The following is a 17442-nucleotide window of genomic DNA, read 5'->3' on the forward strand; positions in this document are numbered from 1 at the left end:
AATTTTGCAAAATAATATCCTTTTCCGCTATTCAATAATTTGTATTGATACCAAAGTGTTTATTGATGCAATACATTTGTATCCGATAATCAGCTGTCCTTTATCGGATTGGATGCATTGGCAATTGGCGCTATTAAAATGGGCCAAACATTCAGCAATGCTCAAACTTCACCGAAGTTAGCAAACGATGACAATACAAAAACAAAGCATGCTCGCCTATTGGAATTACCAAATCTCTTTAATTCAAACGTCAGAAAGTTGTATAGTCCTATAGAACTATTATGCCTTAAGAAGAATCTTGGTCTTCCCAAATTAACTTCCAACACCAATATTTCCAAAGCGAAGCTTTTAGAGACCATTGGAATTCCAAGTGATTCTATGATAGGGGAAATTGTGTTCACTATCATAAGACAACTTTCATACTTTTTTTCCTCAGATTGCTCAGGTTTTTCCGAAACAGATTTGATTTCTGTTTTCGGTATTCTTAAAGCAGCTGCAATTTTGAACCCTGAGAAGTCTTTAAAATTAATTGGGAACAGGAGACTTAAAATCGAAATCGTTATTCTCTGTTTTTCGACAGATCGTTTCGACATTTTGCAGGATTCACATACTGGTATCGTGGATTCAACCACAAGTGATATCATAGAAATCCCTGTTATTGGTAACAGTGTCATGTGGTCTGAATTTCAGCAACTACTACATTCTGTGGAGTGCCATATCAATTCTACTAATGTGTCGGCAAGCAAATTACTCTCGATTATTCAACTATGCCTTCTCCTTTCAACAATAGTCTTGGGCCAAAATAAGTCGCTTCCACTCTCGAAGCTTTATAATTTGAAAGATGGCAAATTGTGGGGTTTATTTCATGATACTGCTTTGTGCATTCTTAGATCCTGTGACCTATCATTATCAGCCAATAATTATAATGAAAAAGATATCTGTGGAAGACAATTCGTGGACTTGATATGTAATCCTGAGAAACCACAAGCTGTCACTTTCCCCTATTTGCTAGAACCATTTTGCCATGTACTAGATTCACTTTTTTATGACAAGCTTAACGGTGTGGAACCACTATTGGGTGCTCAAAATCTTTCGAGAATATTAGATAGGCCACGATTGGCACAGTTGGCAACTGTATTACCGGCAGATAATGTTTATTTCGGACTACAGAAAATGTATATAGCCTCAAACGATGGCTTTTCTATTAGCGCTTTGGAGAATAGGATTTTCAAGTGGATGGCACCTACTGTCATGCTAATCAAAGGTAAAACATCTCATGAATCTCAAAAATTGCGTACAGGTCATTATGATGCTAGTTGTTCGTCTGGTATGACAAGCGCTTTTGAAAGGGAATTTCCAAAGTTTTATCCAACAGATGACCTCTCACTACCAAAGAATGATGACTTTGAACGTGAACATGAAGTATTGTTTGCGGTTTATACTAAGAAACCTTGGAAAATTAGCAACAAAGTGTGCTTTGGAGACAATTCTTCATATATACTACAGATGGCCCAAAGGCAAATAATTTGTCGATCTTCAGGTGTAAAGGACAACTTTGCATACTTTTCAAACGTCGGTGGAGGAGTTGGATTTGGATCGCAACCTCCTTTAGTTAAAAATTCGGTGGCTTTTTATCGACCTGGAGAGGTCTCGTTAACGTTAGACAGTGGCTTGGAATATGGAAACTTTAGGCATCTTTCTGTACCAGGAACATTTGAAAGAGGTTCTTGTTATTTATTACGGGAAAATACTCCCGAGTATGAAGTATTTTTCCATGTTACTAATATCGAAGTATGGGGATGTGGCTCTGAAAGTGAGCTTGAAGAACAGAAAAAGAGATGGGACTGGGAAAATCGTGAAGCTGCATCAAGAAAGCAACTCAACAGTGTGACATGGGATGATGGTCGAGCACTTTTGGAAATGGCAGGTCTTGTTGGTAAGAATCAATATGGGGGTAGTATGTAGATGCCATCAATAATTTCGATAAACAATTTACGTTTCACTTACTGAGAGAAGGCAAAGAATGCTTGTACAAGTGTAAATATATTATGTGTGTATTACTCTAGGATTGAAATGACTATATTGGATCAGCTTTTATGCCTGTGCGATTTTTTAACCAACCGTTTCTTCACATTTTTATTCATTTTAGTCTTCCTTCTTTCTCTATTCTTTTCCTTGGCCGCCTTCTTTCTTCTTCGCTTCTCCTCTTTATCTTCAAATCTTTTTAGCTTGGGTATTTTACTTTCTTCCTTCTCTTCATTATCACACGAGTCCGAATCATAATCGCTGCTGGTTGTATTCTTATCATCATCCTGAATTTCGCGTCCTTCTTCCTGATCCCTTGGAACTGTACAGTCCAAAGTACGCAAAACATCGGGAGCTACCAAATCTGTTAATGTATCAACATGTCCTTCGCTAAATCTTTTAAAGTCCCTCTCCTCTAATCCACGCAAGGATGTGACGAGATGTAATGACCGGAACACTTCATCCTTCTGGTTTTGCTCAACATCGTCAACAGTCTTCAATGGAATCTCATTTAGCTGTTTCCGCAGATGTTTATTATCCTCTTTTGGTATTTCACCGCTGGGATCCATTTGTGACCACGGATCAATTATAAACTTAAAAATCAATCGCTCAGGGTAAACATTAATCTTCTTCACTCTGGAAAAAAAGTCATTCACATTCTTGATATCCATCCTCAAGAAGTCCATGGCCATGGGATGTTCAGGCTCAACACTCTGAGAAACGTCAAAAATGTAGAGCTCTTTGTCATGCACTATGGTGTTATATTCACTGAGATCTGCATGAACCAAACGACACTTCTGAAACATCAGCCTCATATCGACCACAAGTCTTTGGTAAAATTCAGCCACCTCATCTATATCTGCAAACGGATAGTCTTTTAAGCGCGGCGAAGGTCCACCACCATCCTCTGAAAGGTATTCCATTACAAGAACGTGTGACTTTAAATCGACAGGTTCAGGTGACGGGATGCCACTTGAGTGAAGTCTCTTCAAGTTTCTGAACTCTTTTTCTGCCCATGTACGGACCATTTTTCTTGGATTTGACTGGTTCTTAGTTCCTCTAAAGCGGAATTCTCCATCCACGTATCTCTCTCTATCTTTAAACACCAAGATAGACGTTTTGTAGATCTTAATTGCATATTGCTTTCCTGTCGTGGAATTTTCTGCGTGATAAACATTGGCCTCTTTTCCCGTGGATATACAACCATTTATCTTAGTTATTGTTCCATTTTTAAAGAGTTTTGAAAGAAATCGAAGAGTTCTGGGATCAAGCACCTGATCAACCGTCGCCCTCTCTGAGCGATCTCTTGTTATTCTATGCGATCCACCTAAATACTGATCCACGTTTATTTTATCGGCATATCTGTCTAATATATCTGCGCTCTCATGGATGTTCTGAGTGTGATTACCATATGCGTGAGTTCTATTACCAGTGTCTAAAACGGTATTCAGGGCATTTTCCGTCTCCGAAAATTCTTCATCAGAGCTTTCGTAGCTCTCATTTGCGTCTGTCATTGTGTCCAGACTCTGTTTCTTCAATGGTATTTGCTTTGGTGCTGTTGTCTGTGTGTTGAATCCAAAGTTGACCATGTTCGGAAGTCCTGAAAATTTTATTCCGATTGCATATCATTGTACTTTTTTTTTTTTTTTTAGCGTATGCTATATATTTCAGCTCATCCCTGGTCTGTGATCTGGTTTTACGAACCCCGATTTTATTCCTGACCGAAATTCAAACTCTTAATAACAAACCATAAGTCATCTAAACATAAATTTAACAAGCAAGTGATACAATGGGGTTGTCAAGAATTCTTCCTTCCGTACGTGCCTTACTAGATCTTCATTTGATGCAATATCTCGACTAACATTCAAAACTAGAAATTTCTTGGCTTTCTTCCACTCTATGTGGGTGTTGAGCTTACACTTCTTTATGGAATAATTAACAAGATGTGTGGCCCATATGGGCTGCTCTCTCTCCTAACAGGTCATCCAATCAACTTCATGCAATGGTTCTATTTTCTAACCTCTACTGTGGTATTGGTATTTTTCCTAGTTGGCTTCCGTTCTGTCCACCATCCAAACATCAACACTTTTTCTTTGGTTGCCATGATATATTTTATAGATACTTTTGCAGGATGCATATTTACGGCCTATTTTGTTTGGTTCTGGTTTAAAAACGAAACAAACGCATCCGAAGGCTCCAGTGATACTTCATCATCTGACAAGACTAACGATGAAGAGGTCGCTGCGGAGGTTGTTCGGCTTGTGAAACGTGTGTCCGAAGATTTGAGTTCGCAGTCGGCCTCGGAAAGTTATGAATTGTTTATGACTGTGATACTTACACTCTTGACAACTGTTTTCAGGTTTTATTTCTTGTTAATCATGCTTTCTTTTTTCAAGCAAATGGTTCGGCAATCGAAGTACAACTCTAGATTCAGATTGTCTACTGCACCAACTTCGACAGGAAAGTTTGCGGCATTGCTTAACAGGATTGAAGTTTATTGCTATAATTTTTTGAACCGCTTGGTGAGATGACCAGTAGGCAATATAATAATGATGATGATGATAATAAGCTGATATACGATTTCAATATAACCTTAGAGTTTCACTTATCTTGTAATGTTTTCTATTTTCTTTGTCTATTACGATTTTCCTTTGCCCATTATGATCTGTTTTGGTCTGCCCAAGTCCTTTATTAGCAGAAGAAGTAAGCGCGAGCTGGAATTTGCATGCATGTGAGGTTTCTGAAAAAAAGGCCACAAAAAAGATAGTTTTCTTGTTGCGAGGTATAGCCACTGTTTATAAAAGGATGTTCTATAATATGGAAAGATATCCATAGGTTACGGGCAAATAATAGTTGCCCATCATTTCAAGTTGAGTAAAATCTGGACATTTTTAAAAAAGCAGGTGGTTGCGCCACCAACTCCCACGCAACTGAGCTTGCTTGATTTTTCCAATCTAAAGACTTTCAGTAAGATACAGACCACATCTGATTCTGTTCTTGGAGGCTATTCCACGGCATACGTTGATCCATACAGACTTGAGGATGGACGTTTGGTGGCTCAATTCCACGGAAATTTGAACCAAACCTTGCCGGCAAGCAATCCGAATGTGAAACAATCCGGGTGGGCCATGTTCAAGACGAAAAACAGGAATCCGAAGCCCAATGCACAGTTTAAGCCCTTCTACTGGTTCAAGAAGCAAACAAATTTTTGGTGGGACTTTACACCATTCCAGGTTATTCATCTGCGGGTTGCAAACCTCACGCCAAACAGAAAGTTTATGCTTAATGTGCAGTCGGACACCATGTCGAGGACTGATCTATTTCAGCACCGACTTTTGACCAACATGTTTGACAACGAGGAGGAGCCTTTGTCGAGGCAGGATCAAGAAATACAGTGGGAGGATCTTTTTGTGAACATTGATGATCTAGTCCTGACGAATCGGGGACAGGTGCAAATACAGTACTACGGGGAGTTTGAGCGGGATCGGGTGAAAAGTGTCGGGCTTTCCATCTCCGATAAGATCTTTGGTCCGTTTAACTTGTTGATTGATCGGATTGAGTGCGTGGCTGGAATTACGTACTTGAATCAGATGAATCAAAGTCGGGAGAGGGTTGAGTATTTGGGTGAGGCTGATAAGCAGCGGCTATTGGCGGGCAATGGGGGCACCAAGAGCACCAAGAAACTAAGCTGACGTGTTTGAGAGGTGGCATTTATGCGAATACGGGTTGTTGTGATTAAACTTTGTACATAGAGTTACATAATGATGATATTACATCGTTATATCCCAGTATGTGGTAGTATCAAGCGCTAAGCAGAATGTAATTTTTTTTTTTTCCTTTATTCTAAAAATGATGAATACCGAGAGCCAGGAGCAGTATTGACAAAAAAAAAAAAAAAAAAGAAAAAAAGTAGAGTAGATAACGTATGACACACACAGATTAGCAAAGCATCAGGCATCATCGCAAATGTATAATACAGTGGTATATATCAAATCATGACTTTATGCGTTTGGACTGTTTACGCTGACTGGAGGCGTCAAACGATCTTTTCAAAGGTGTGGTGGGCTGGGTGGTGGAGATCAGCCCCCCTTCATCATGGTTGAGCAACGAATAAACAGTGTGGCCACCACTGGCAGAACGGGCCGATTCCACGGAGTTGCTTCTAGACTGGGCGACCGGCTTGGACTGGTCCGAGCTTATGCTTCCATACAAAGACTTCTCTGCCGGGGCTAAAGTCTGCGACGGGCCACGTTGTGCGTTGTGGCTCGGGAAGCCAGGGGCTGGCCTGGGAGCCTCACCGGGCAACGAGGAGGCCTGAGAGGTGGCCGAAGAGGATCTTTTGCGAAGGGGCGAGCCCCGGGACTGTGAGGCGGACCCCGGGGTGGCGTGGGCTGCCACCAGGGGCCTCTGCGAGAGGCCATTCTTGGCGGCGGAGGCCATTTGGCCGTATGGCAGAGGCTGGAGCGGGTCGAACACAGACGGGTTTCTTGACCTGTTAGAGGAAACGCTGTATCGTATGTCTTTGTGGAGAATGGGCCGCTGGGCACCCTGCGAGGCCTGCAATCCCGGCTGGACCGCATTCTGCGGCTGGCCCATCTGGCCCACTGCCACCGGGGGCTGCCCGTAGTACGGCTGCAAAGGTGGGCCCGGCTGGTAGTAGAGAGGCTGCTGGGGGGCACCCGGGTACCGGTACAGCTGGGGCCCGTATGCCGGCGGTGGAAATGTGGCATATGTCGTCATCGGTATTGGATTTGGGGGTATGTTGTAGGGCACTGCTGGGCCTGGGGCCGAGTTTCTCAGTGTGAGCGGTCGAGAGGGTTGTTGTTGTTGTTTCTGTGCTTTCTGTGCTTTCTGCACCTGCTGAGGCATCTGAACCGGCATCGCCAATGGCAGAGGTGCAATCCTCTTCTGCTGCTCGAGCATATCCCTGAGCACTGTATCCCTGGACGCACAGCGGTCCAATATCTTGCCGTGCAACTCATCGAGACGGGTGCACAAGCCTGACACGGCACCACCGGGCTTCGACCCGGGTTCCAGCGTGTGCAGAACGGTCTCCGCCAGCTCCTTCAACGTGTACACGATGCTCACAGCGTCGTAGTTGGCGTTGAGAAGCTCGTTTCTAATCACGTCGTTCGAGTGTGTCAGCAGCGAAAGCATCTGCATCATCTCGTTCTGGCTGGCCGTCGCCTCGCCGTAATGCTGGACCTGCTGCTGCTGGATCCTCTGGAACTGTGCATCGAAGTTGCCGTTGCGGACACTCGTGCTCAAACGTGCACCTGCAACACCTGCAACGCTTGCACTGGGCATGGCACCGGATGCAGTGTGTCTCCTCCGGGGAAGAAAGGCCTGTGTCAGCAGCGTGTTCTCTTGAGCCGCCGGGTAGTACGGAATTTTGATGCTGTGGACCTCTTTGCCGGCGTTTGTATTCCTGAAGCTCCGTCTCTTGATCATCGCAAGGCCCTCAACGTTGCCTCGGCGGAATATACTTGATGAATGCCGGAATTCCCAGACTGCCGGTGTGTTTGCCACGGAGCACGTCGAAGTTTTTCTCGACGACGCTGCAGACCCGTTCTCGGAGTTATCCGTGGACGATAGTGCAACTTCTCGCTTACTGCTATCCCCCTTCTCACCATCTGGCTTTCCATCCTGTCCCTTACCGCTCGTTCCGCAGGAACTTGCAACGGAAAGCCTGCTACCACTGCCGGGCGTCGAGCCGTCGCTCACCTTGTGGAATCCGTACATGTTGAGCTGCCTAATGAAAGAAGCTATGTTGGCATGCTTGAAATAAACACTGAGCACCTTGGTGAACTCCTCGGTTGGCGAGACGAAAAACGAACACTGGTCCGTGTGCCACCATATCACGTCATCCAGTTCCGTGTTCTCAAGCATCGAGTATAGCTTGTGCACAAATGATGACGTCTGGAGTTTCTTGTCTTTGGCTATCCCAATAAAGCTTCCATGTCTCTGGTCTGTCTTTTGGCTGTATGACTTCCACTTATATTCCTGTTTTTTTAGGGCGGACAATGCATACCCTGAAGGTTCTTTTGTGCCCGTATCCTTTTCTTCGCCATCCTGTCCTAATTCTTCACTCTCGTTAATATCTGAATCTTCCTTCTTTACCACTGTTACTTGGTCTTTTGTAGCATTCTTGCTCTCAGCCAGCACTGAGCTCCCATCTGCCGGCTCTTTTGGTATCGGCGTGGTTTGCTCGTGAAGGGAAGTATTTCCTTCATATAGCTGTGACATGTGTTAATGAGACCGGATGACCTTCGATCCCTGTCTGGTCGTGTATTTCTCTACCAATAAGTTGTGCAGTCGTCAGGAAATTTGAGGGTCGACAAAAAATATATGGAAAAAGAGAGAGGGGCAGGAAAAAAAAAAAAAAAAAAAAAAGCTTGAAAAATAGTGAAATAAAAAATAAAAGTGAAATAAAAAATAAAATAAACGGATTAAGTGGTAGTTAAAAATTGAAGTGAATCGATCAGCAGAGAAATAATGCAAAAGCAGGCGTACTAATAATAATGCACATGTATATGATTCTTTTGGTAACTATTGTTGCCTCGATCATATATATTGATGTCAAAATGTATATAAAGATAATACGAACCAGAATTTATATTAAATCTCTTTTCTGGCTTTCACTTGCAAAGATGAGGGCGGAATTGTCAACCAATAATAATGATAATAGTCTGGACCCTCTAACACTCGGCTATGTGACGCTGTATAAGTAAATGGCTAGAAAGTGTGGTAAGTGTCCGGACAACTTTTAAATTTACATACGTAGAGAAAGATGTGCAGGCCTCAAGATAATGAAAAAAAATTGGATATATATATATCGACGAATACGAAAGGAACCCCAATTTTTTGTACTAGAGGTGGAGAAATTGAATCCCACACCCTTCTCTATCATAGGTTCACTCACTGCAATATCAAAGAAAACATGAAATAATAGTGATGACAATTAATATGTAGGTTTATTATGTAAAGGGAAAGCAAACCTCCCAAAAATAATTATGCTCAGCAGCGAGTTCACCGGATTGTTTTCTCAACATAACCAAATGAATACTCTTGCATGTATCTGAGAGTACCATGCAAGACTAATTGTTTACCTTCGTTTTTACGGTTATTTTCTTTTTTATTTCCTTGTGCTCCCTTCTCCCCTTTACATTTAGGCCGGGAATATTTTTGACGAACTTTACAAGAATCTATAGGAATATTCAAGGGGTCAGCCAGAAAAGAACACACCACTTAATCCTTGCGAATTGTATTTTAGCATTGCATAATGCAAACATTAGGGGTCTGCGCATCAAAGCCTCAATAGCGCTTAAACGATCGCCGACGGACAGCAAATACTATTGGAAAAGGATAAAAAAACAAAAAAAAAGTTTTATTTGTGCAGGTCTTTTCCGAGTAATATGGAGAAAATTATATTAGTTAACATATTATTTAAAGAAATCGGACAAACAAAAAAATATACAATTATTTTATTTTCATTTGAAGCCGTACCTACATGAGTATACACAACTGTTTAACAAGCACATTCTTATAAGAATATTATTTTTTTCTTGCTAAGAACGGTGTCGAAAACTTTCGAGTATTCTAGGCAAATAAGACTAGAAGAGCGAGTATCAATTGATGCAGGTTTAAATAGATAGAATCGCAAATTTTACATTGAAAGGCAGAAAAGCATTGTCTATGGAATCATTGAATGGAATGAAAACGGATGATAACGATAAAAAAAAAGTAAAGCGACGGTAAGTAACAGACTCTTATAATAAGAAATTCTGTCTGCTGTAAATTTTTTTATTTATACTATTGAATAGAGTTTGGCTATTTTTCCTATAAAGTATTTGTTATTCATAGCTGCCAGGCGCGTTATACGCGCATTATGTTTGAAAAGCTGCAATAATTTTGCTTATTCAGATTACATTCGCTGTATGAAGATAAAATATTTCCCAACGGTTATTATTGTCAAGGCACTACCGGTATGGGGCTTGTAATAAAGAAATAGAAAAGAACACGCACACTTTTATTGCTAATTATTTGCTTTTCTAGATTCTGTTACAGATTGTATTATTATGCTGGGAGTGCAAATTATTTTTCGATAAATTTCATCGTTTGCATATCTTCGGCTTCACTTGCCTGATCACTCCGTTATTTTCCAACCGTAAAACGCCCCCGTATTTGTAATTTGATCTCATGCATAAACTTGTTTTCCCCAATTGGAAGTTCACACAGTAAAAGTTTTTTTCCATGTTATGCCAATAGTGTGTGTTCTTTTTTCTTCGCTTGCCTTATATCTGGTGATTGTTCCGGTAGTATTTTCAAGGGTCGACGAAAACTATGACGTCTACATTCAGTACCTGTTAGAATACACAGCAATAATAAATTTTATGTTACCACGGTTATGTGGTTCGTTTGAACGCTGTAGAAACTCGTCATTGCTTTCTCTTTCCTATTTCGTCTGTTTCCTCGGCATTTTCACATGTTTTTTCGACTGATTATTTCATCTGGTGCGTTTTTTGACATGTTGTCTGTTGGAAGGTTGACAGGAGATAATTCACTCTACAGATTTTAAGGAGCAGAATTTTCCGTCAAGAGGTAGTTCGGGCACTAAGTGAACAACAAGGACTCCGAGATAATACATAGTTAGCATTTGAATAATACCAACATGAGAATATATGTTGGATCTGCCTTTATTTTAGGAGTCTTCGAACTGTCGTCGGAGAAAATATCGTCACATATTTTTACTTTCGTTGTATGTTAAATAGTCGGTTAAAACCGTACCCGGCATTATATCCAGTTTTTCCATGAGGAAGAAGGAGTTTTTTTTTTAATTTTTAAAGCGCGGTATTGTTGACATTGAACTTGATAAAGGTGTTTTACTCGTTTTCCCGTTATCTTCTTTTGAATTTACTCCTGCCTGTCAGGGTTGTAAGCAGAGTAATATAATGGTCAAGATTCACACCAGAGCCTTAAGGAAACAAAAAAAAGTCTTAAATGACATTTCGCATATCAAAATTCAAAAAAATGTTGACCTGCTTCTATACTTGAACTACTTACGTTTTCTAAACGCTCTTTTGAAAAAGGCCGATTTACTATCAACACAAGACGCCAGCTCTGAAATATTGACGAAGCATTTGCTCAAGTCTAAGGGCGAGATACTAAAAAGGTTTCGGGGTTAAATGTCTAAGTTTGATGTGATGCCTTTTAATGCTCACTACAACACAATAAGAACGAGAGAGAAGCCTTGTTAATCCAAATATATCAACTAATTCCTTGTCACTGGTCATACCAGTCTTTGCTATTACTTATCACCATATGTCTTTACTATACTTTTTGACTTAATATACGTCTTTGATAGCACGTACATTATCTTATATACACGTCGTCTTTATAAATAATTAACCATCACCAAGTAAACTAGTTAGTTATTCGTAGAAAAAGTTATTCAACCTTGGTGTCTTGAGGATGTCAATATTATCTATGGCGCCCTTAGAACTGTCTTTAAACTGTACAAATAAGCCCTGAAGTTGTGCTGTGCTAATATATGGTAAGCCAAGCTCTTTTAATCTTTTGAGGAATGTCTCGCTTTCCTCTTCCTTATCATAAAACCGCATAAACATCTGCTTCACCTGGTAATCCGTAGCATTTCCAATCTCTATTTTCATATCTATTCTACCTGGCCTCATCATTGCAGGATCTAGTTTTTCTGGGTGATTAGTTGTCATGAATGTAAGAACACCTTCAGCAGAGGCAACGCCATCCAATGCATTTAAGAGTCCACTAAAAGTGACTCCTGAAACATATCCTTGGTTATTTGTTTGCTCCCGCTTGTTAAATGCAGCATCGATATCCTCCAAAAGAAGAATAGTCCGTTCCGGAATATTGTTCATCAAGTATGCCAATCTGTCATCGGTTAAGTTCCGCTCGCTTATATTCATAATTGCGATATTATAATCAAACTCCCCTGCAAGAGCCTGTATAAAGCTAGTTTTTCCACTCCCTGGCGGACCGTAAAGAAGATATCCTCTTCTGTATGGTATCCCACGTTTGTCGTACCAGGTACTTGATTTAAGAAACTCTTGTACATCCTTCACGATCAACTTCTTGATCCCTTTATCCAAAATCACCGAGTCCATCTGCCGTTTCTTACGAGGTTTTCCAAAAGGACGCCAGTCTTGGCCCCACGACTTGAAAAGAACTGTCTTTCCTTGGTTCATTTCCATGGCCATAGATCTAGCCTCATCCAATATAGCTGCCAACAAGAATCTATCCCGAAACAATGTGGTCACTGTTACTGTCTCCATAGGTTGTCCTGAATTGTGAATACGCTCGGATCTTTGCCTCTTCACGTAAAACCAAGCCTTTTTATATTTCAACCAATGGTTTCCGGGTCCAGGCACAAACGAGAATCCTGTTGTGACGGACCCATTCGGATGTTCAACAAATGTTGTCCGCACACTTAGTTGCCTAGACACTCGCCCTTTATATTGAGCCATCCATTTCAAAAACCACAAATATGCTTTGTCACTGTTTCTTATCTCTAAATTGACCAATAACCTCTTTCGAGCAAGCTGTGCCAGTAGTGTGACACCTCGTTTCAGCACCGCAAATCCGGCTCCAAGAACCATCAAGCCACCACCGGCCATGAAGTATGGATTGGTGGATATCAATTTTGAAAGTGCATTTGATCCTGATACTGCTTTTTTGTCCACTTCACTTCCTAAAACCTCGGCTCCTTCCACCGGAATACCTGCAGCCGTACCACCCCTTCCTATTCCACCAGTTTTGCCGGATGCATTGATGTTTTCAGCATCACTTGGTGCATGATTAAAATTGTACATTGCTATATCACTCACTGTAGGTTTTTCGATTTTCCCCTCGATTGTTTTCGATTGTTGTTTTTGGGGCGGACTGTTTGCATCATCCTGAGAAAAGCTTGCCCCTAGATTGGACAACCAATCTGAGAGACCCATTTCAGCCTTTGAGTTCAAAGATTATCTGTTGAATATCCTGTTCCATTCTGCCGGGTGAAAGCAACTGAACACTCTCATGGTAATTATTATGATACGGAAATGTATCACTTTGATACATCCCAGCACCAAATAAATTTTTCACATACTGATGTTCGTAAGCAGGAAAAAATAATAAAATAAAATAAGGAATAGAAAAAAATAGCCCTCCCTGCCAAAAGAAGTCGTTTCCAAATTTAGGCTCTACAGTGTCGAAAGAAATACGGTACTACCGACATTGAGGTTTCTAATCCACTCAATTAATCTCCATTTTTGTTATTTTACTACATTGCCCCTTTAGGATAGTCCATTGGATATAATCTCAATTGCTCTTACTGGTGAATAAAGCATCAACCTGCCAGTTAGCATTTTTAATCGCATCTGCACACAACCATCTTCTCAGGTTCCCACATTCAATTATAAATAAAGCATACGGATGTCACCAGACCAATCCACAGATTTGCAGGAGCATACTGTGTCACCCGATTCTGAGATCAGTATTAATAGTCGCAAAGCAGCAGAAAGAAGCTCTTCATCGGAGGATATTGCTCTGTCTAGCTCTGATTTTGATGATCATGCTACTGACAAGGACAATAAGCCATCAGATGAATCTCAATCACAGAAAAGAACGAACACGGAGTCATACAAGCATTATGTGTTGGGCCAGGCATCACTTTTCAAGACAACTGACCGGATTCTGGACGATATAAGAGTTGATCCATATTTCCTTTTTGACAAACTCTCCGGAATTCTAAGTGTGCCATCTATGGAATATGCCGACAGGTTAACTGAGTACATTCAATTATCATCTTGCCATCCAAAATATAAGCTCGTAACTCTAAATGCGAATGTTGATTATGTGAATTTGGACTCATCGTGTGAACTTGCTGATGGGTATAAGCTTAGAACATTTGAAGGATTAATTGTTCCCACTTCATGCAATGGCATACCGAATGATCCAATGTTTCATTTCGTTGTGAAAATAAAGGGCCCGGAAAATGAGTTGCATTTTAAGCACAAGTTTTATGGATTTAGTGATGATCAGTTGACACCTGAGGACAAGAAAGATCTTATATTAGATAAATCTGCTATCGAGGAACAGTTCAGCAAATGTGAAAGCGAAAATGACAAGAGACTTGCCAACATAATTTTGAAATCACTTCCAAAAATTGTGGATTCGGGTAACTTTGTATCTGAGGGGACAAAAACAATTCTGAGAGTTGAAATATGTGAACCTGTCATACCCCAGATGGAATTTAAAGCTTTTGAGAATAGCGAAATTGAATCACGTCTTACTGCATATATGTCCACAATCACGAAGGAACATCCAGATAAAAATTTGCGGGTTAAAGTTCCTTCAACTTTAGACTGTCTCAAGACGTTGTATCGTATTTTAAGTGGCCCATTTAACAATATTGATTCGGCTTATAGTAAAACTTTGAAACCGGAACGGTCTCCCATTCTGCAATTTCATCTAGATCTAGATATTCTACTAAGAATCTTCTTTTTCAAAAAAAATGAAGATGGCTCTGAGGTTGAATTGGAGCCTCCTAGATTCCATGATTTTGGAGGTTTTGAACATATCTGTACTGAATATTTTACACGTGCATTACAGGAGGTCTTATACATTATGTCTGTGCTATCACCTAATTGTTCAAGCATTGGTCATCTGCAGTTTAAAGTTGATCCAAATTTGACATCCTTGTTTACGGCGTTTGGAGAGAGCGATCTCCAAACTCAATTGAAATGTTGGGCAAACTGGGGACTTTATCAGTATAACAAAGGCTTCACGACATTGAGCTCAAATAATTACTATCCAGATGGTCTTGTGATTGAATTATACAACCGAATGGTAGCACTGGATACGTTAGCAACGCCAATTTTTCTTGATGCTCTTACATTTTGTGCAACTTCATGCGGTGGACAAGAACTACAAATATATGCTAGCACGTTGCAATCACAAGGATTGATTGGTTTCCAAGAGTTGAGGTCTTGCTTTATAAAGCTTGGTTTTGAACCTAATAGTATTAAAAGCTTCGCCGAAATTTCGGATGAGCAATTGATTTCGTCATATAAGGATCATCTTGTTCTTAGCAAGTCACCAGCGGAAAGTTCTTCTTATAGGAGTGGATTGGAAAAGATTGGAACATATAGAGATAGTTCCGTTATAAAGATATATTTAGATACAGAACCTATGCATGACTTGAATGAAGCATACTCTACATTGGATACAAGTCCAAGTGTTGATGATGATGTTCTTATTACAGCATATCAACTAAAGGCTGAAGAGTCGAATTATTACGATGCACGTTATTCACGTGCATTGATTGCAATAGCAATTGATAGACGAAGTATGCTGTTAATGAGTTATATTGATACGAATATGCCAAACTTCTCGTTGGGTAGTATTACATTTGATGAAGCCATAAAGAATCTAGGTGCCGATAAGTATGCAAGTGATTCATCTTTGATCCGAATTTTTCAAGAGAGGATTAACATGGAAACCAAGCTTAACTTTCAACGGACATGGACATCGCTGAAGGTGATAGGTCAGGCAAGAAACTCAAAGTTGATTGAAAACTTTCTAGCAACAGGAATTATCAATCTGGCACTTTTGCCAATAGATAAAATTCCTACCGGTTTGAATAATATTGGAAATACTTGTTACTTGAACAGTTTGCTTCAATATTACTTTGTTATTAAGCCAATTCGAAATCTCACGATAGACTTTGATAAGATATTAACTCCAGAATTGTTTGGAAAGGATCCGAACTATAAAATCAGAAGAATCGGTGGAAGAGTGGTGAGATATAAAGAGACAGAAAGATCTTATCAATTTATGTATCAGTTGAAAAACTTGTATTACACAATGATACATGCCAATAGCAGATGTGTTACACCAACTAGAGAATTGGCCTACTTGGCTTTTAGCCCTATTGAATCTGAGGTCGAATTTAATTATCCTTCACCTGATAATTCTCATGGTAAGGGCAACAACAACAATGAGGAAAATGTTGGTGGTGACGGAAATGTCGGTGAAGTAACGGATTCCGTGAAGTCTGTCATAAATGAAGATGATTTTGACATTCCAGAAGAAGATGGAAAAAAGGAAAAGAAAGTTGGGAGTATGAATGAGAATGAAATGAATAAGAATAAAGAGGAGCCTGGTCAGAATTTGTCATCTGAGGATGAAAGCGGGGATGAATCCGATGTTATGGATACTGGTGATGAATCCGAAAGTGAAATTAATGCCTGTTCCAATGGAATGTTGAACACATTAGCGGTTGCACAGATTGGTTATGATCAAATTGAGAATGCGTTTGAGTTGGGCAGGCAACAAGATGTCACTGAGTGCATATCAAATGTTCTTTCCCAAATTGAATGTGCACTGAACCCTGATGAATTGGATGAATCAAATGAACAGCTTGATAGTGTTAAGAAGCTTTTCTATGGAAAGACCAAGCAAACATTAATTCCATATGATGTACAGGCAAGAAAGGCAAAGCCTGGTAATAAACCTAGAACCAAAATAGAACGCTTTCTGAATCTTATAGTGAATATTGGTGATCATCCTAAAGACATATACGATGCTTTGGATACGTACTTCACAGAGGATTTGTTAGAATTGGAAAATGAGGAAGTTAAGAGATCCCTAACGATTACTGAGCTACCAAGCATCTTGCAAATACAAATTCAGCGTGTACAGTTTGATCGTGTGAGGTTGATGCCAGTCAAATCTACCGAGCCAATACCATTTGGAGAAAAGTTATACATGGATAGATACATGGATACTGATGACCAAAGTATAGTTAATAAGCGCGAAAGTGTGTTTCATTGGCGCAGAGAACTTGAGTCCTTGAAGAGAAGAAAAGCTGTTCTCACGAAGGTTGACGATATGGGCTTAGGTCCGAAGGATGTGTTAGAATCTACCAGGCAATTCTTACAGTCCAATATTATAAATCAAGTTGGTGTTTTGGTCGACGAAAATACGCTCCAAATATTAGAGCATGAACAGCAGAAAATAGATAAAGAGTTAGCTGAAATAAACTCTAAAGTTGAAAGCTTGGAATCACTGATTTCTAAGCAGTTTGCTGATTTGAAGTCGATTGGTTATTCAATATTTGCTATATTTATACACCGTGGCGAAGCATCGTATGGACATTATTGGATATATATAAAGGATCCGGAGACAGGTATGTTCCGAAAATATAACGATGAAATCGTCAGTGAAGTGCCTATGGAGGAGGTGTTTGACTTTAGTACATCAAATAGGGCCACACCATATTACCTTGCTTTTGTGAAGGATGGGTTCAAGGATGAAATAGAGCCTGTCAAAAGGGAAATTATTGAAAACTTGGTTGATGCTCTCGACTAAGATGAGCAACTTTGTTCTTACGACTTT

At 40.2% G+C, this 17442-nt stretch overlaps 6 protein-coding genes across 6 annotated transcripts; 3 read left to right on the forward strand and 3 right to left on the reverse strand.

The window, feature by feature from the left end:
- Positions 1–138: 138 nt before the first annotated feature.
- BRETT_000142 (uncharacterized protein) lies at positions 139–1965 on the forward strand (the record flags this gene model as incomplete). The annotated part of the gene is made up of 1 exon (XM_041278714.1): positions 139–1965. The coding sequence occupies one exon, from the start codon at positions 139–141 to the stop codon at positions 1963–1965; it is 1827 nt and encodes a 608-aa protein (XP_041134909.1).
- Positions 1966–2087: 122 nt separating this feature from the next.
- BRETT_000143 (uncharacterized protein) lies at positions 2088–3614 on the reverse strand (the record flags this gene model as incomplete). The annotated part of the gene is made up of 1 exon (XM_041278715.1): positions 2088–3614. The coding sequence occupies one exon, from the start codon at positions 3612–3614 to the stop codon at positions 2088–2090; it is 1527 nt and encodes a 508-aa protein (XP_041134910.1).
- A 354-nt stretch (positions 3615–3968) lies between these two features.
- BRETT_000144 (uncharacterized protein) lies at positions 3969–5717 on the forward strand (the record flags this gene model as incomplete). The annotated part of the gene is made up of 2 exons (XM_041278716.1): positions 3969–4517; positions 4896–5717. 2 exons carry the CDS (start codon positions 3969–3971, stop codon positions 5715–5717), a joined length of 1371 nt encoding a protein of 456 aa, XP_041134911.1.
- Positions 5718–6018: 301 nt separating this feature from the next.
- BRETT_000145 (uncharacterized protein) lies at positions 6019–8271 on the reverse strand (the record flags this gene model as incomplete). Its single annotated transcript, XM_041278717.1, has 1 exon — positions 6019–8271. One exon carries the CDS (start codon positions 8269–8271, stop codon positions 6019–6021), a length of 2253 nt encoding a protein of 750 aa, XP_041134912.1.
- A 3185-nt stretch (positions 8272–11456) lies between these two features.
- Positions 11457–13004, reverse strand: BRETT_000146 (uncharacterized protein; the record flags this gene model as incomplete). The annotated part of the gene is made up of 1 exon (XM_041278718.1): positions 11457–13004. The coding sequence occupies one exon, from the start codon at positions 13002–13004 to the stop codon at positions 11457–11459; it is 1548 nt and encodes a 515-aa protein (XP_041134913.1).
- A 472-nt stretch (positions 13005–13476) lies between these two features.
- Positions 13477–17415, forward strand: BRETT_000147 (uncharacterized protein; the record flags this gene model as incomplete). Its single annotated transcript, XM_041278719.1, has 1 exon — positions 13477–17415. One exon carries the CDS (start codon positions 13477–13479, stop codon positions 17413–17415), a length of 3939 nt encoding a protein of 1312 aa, XP_041134914.1.
- Between the last annotated feature and the right edge of the window lie 27 nt (positions 17416–17442).

The sequence above is a fragment of the Brettanomyces bruxellensis genome, chromosome 3 (assembly GCF_011074885.1).
Source record: "Brettanomyces bruxellensis chromosome 3, complete sequence".
NCBI lineage: Eukaryota > Fungi > Ascomycota > Pichiomycetes > Pichiales > Pichiaceae > Brettanomyces > Brettanomyces bruxellensis.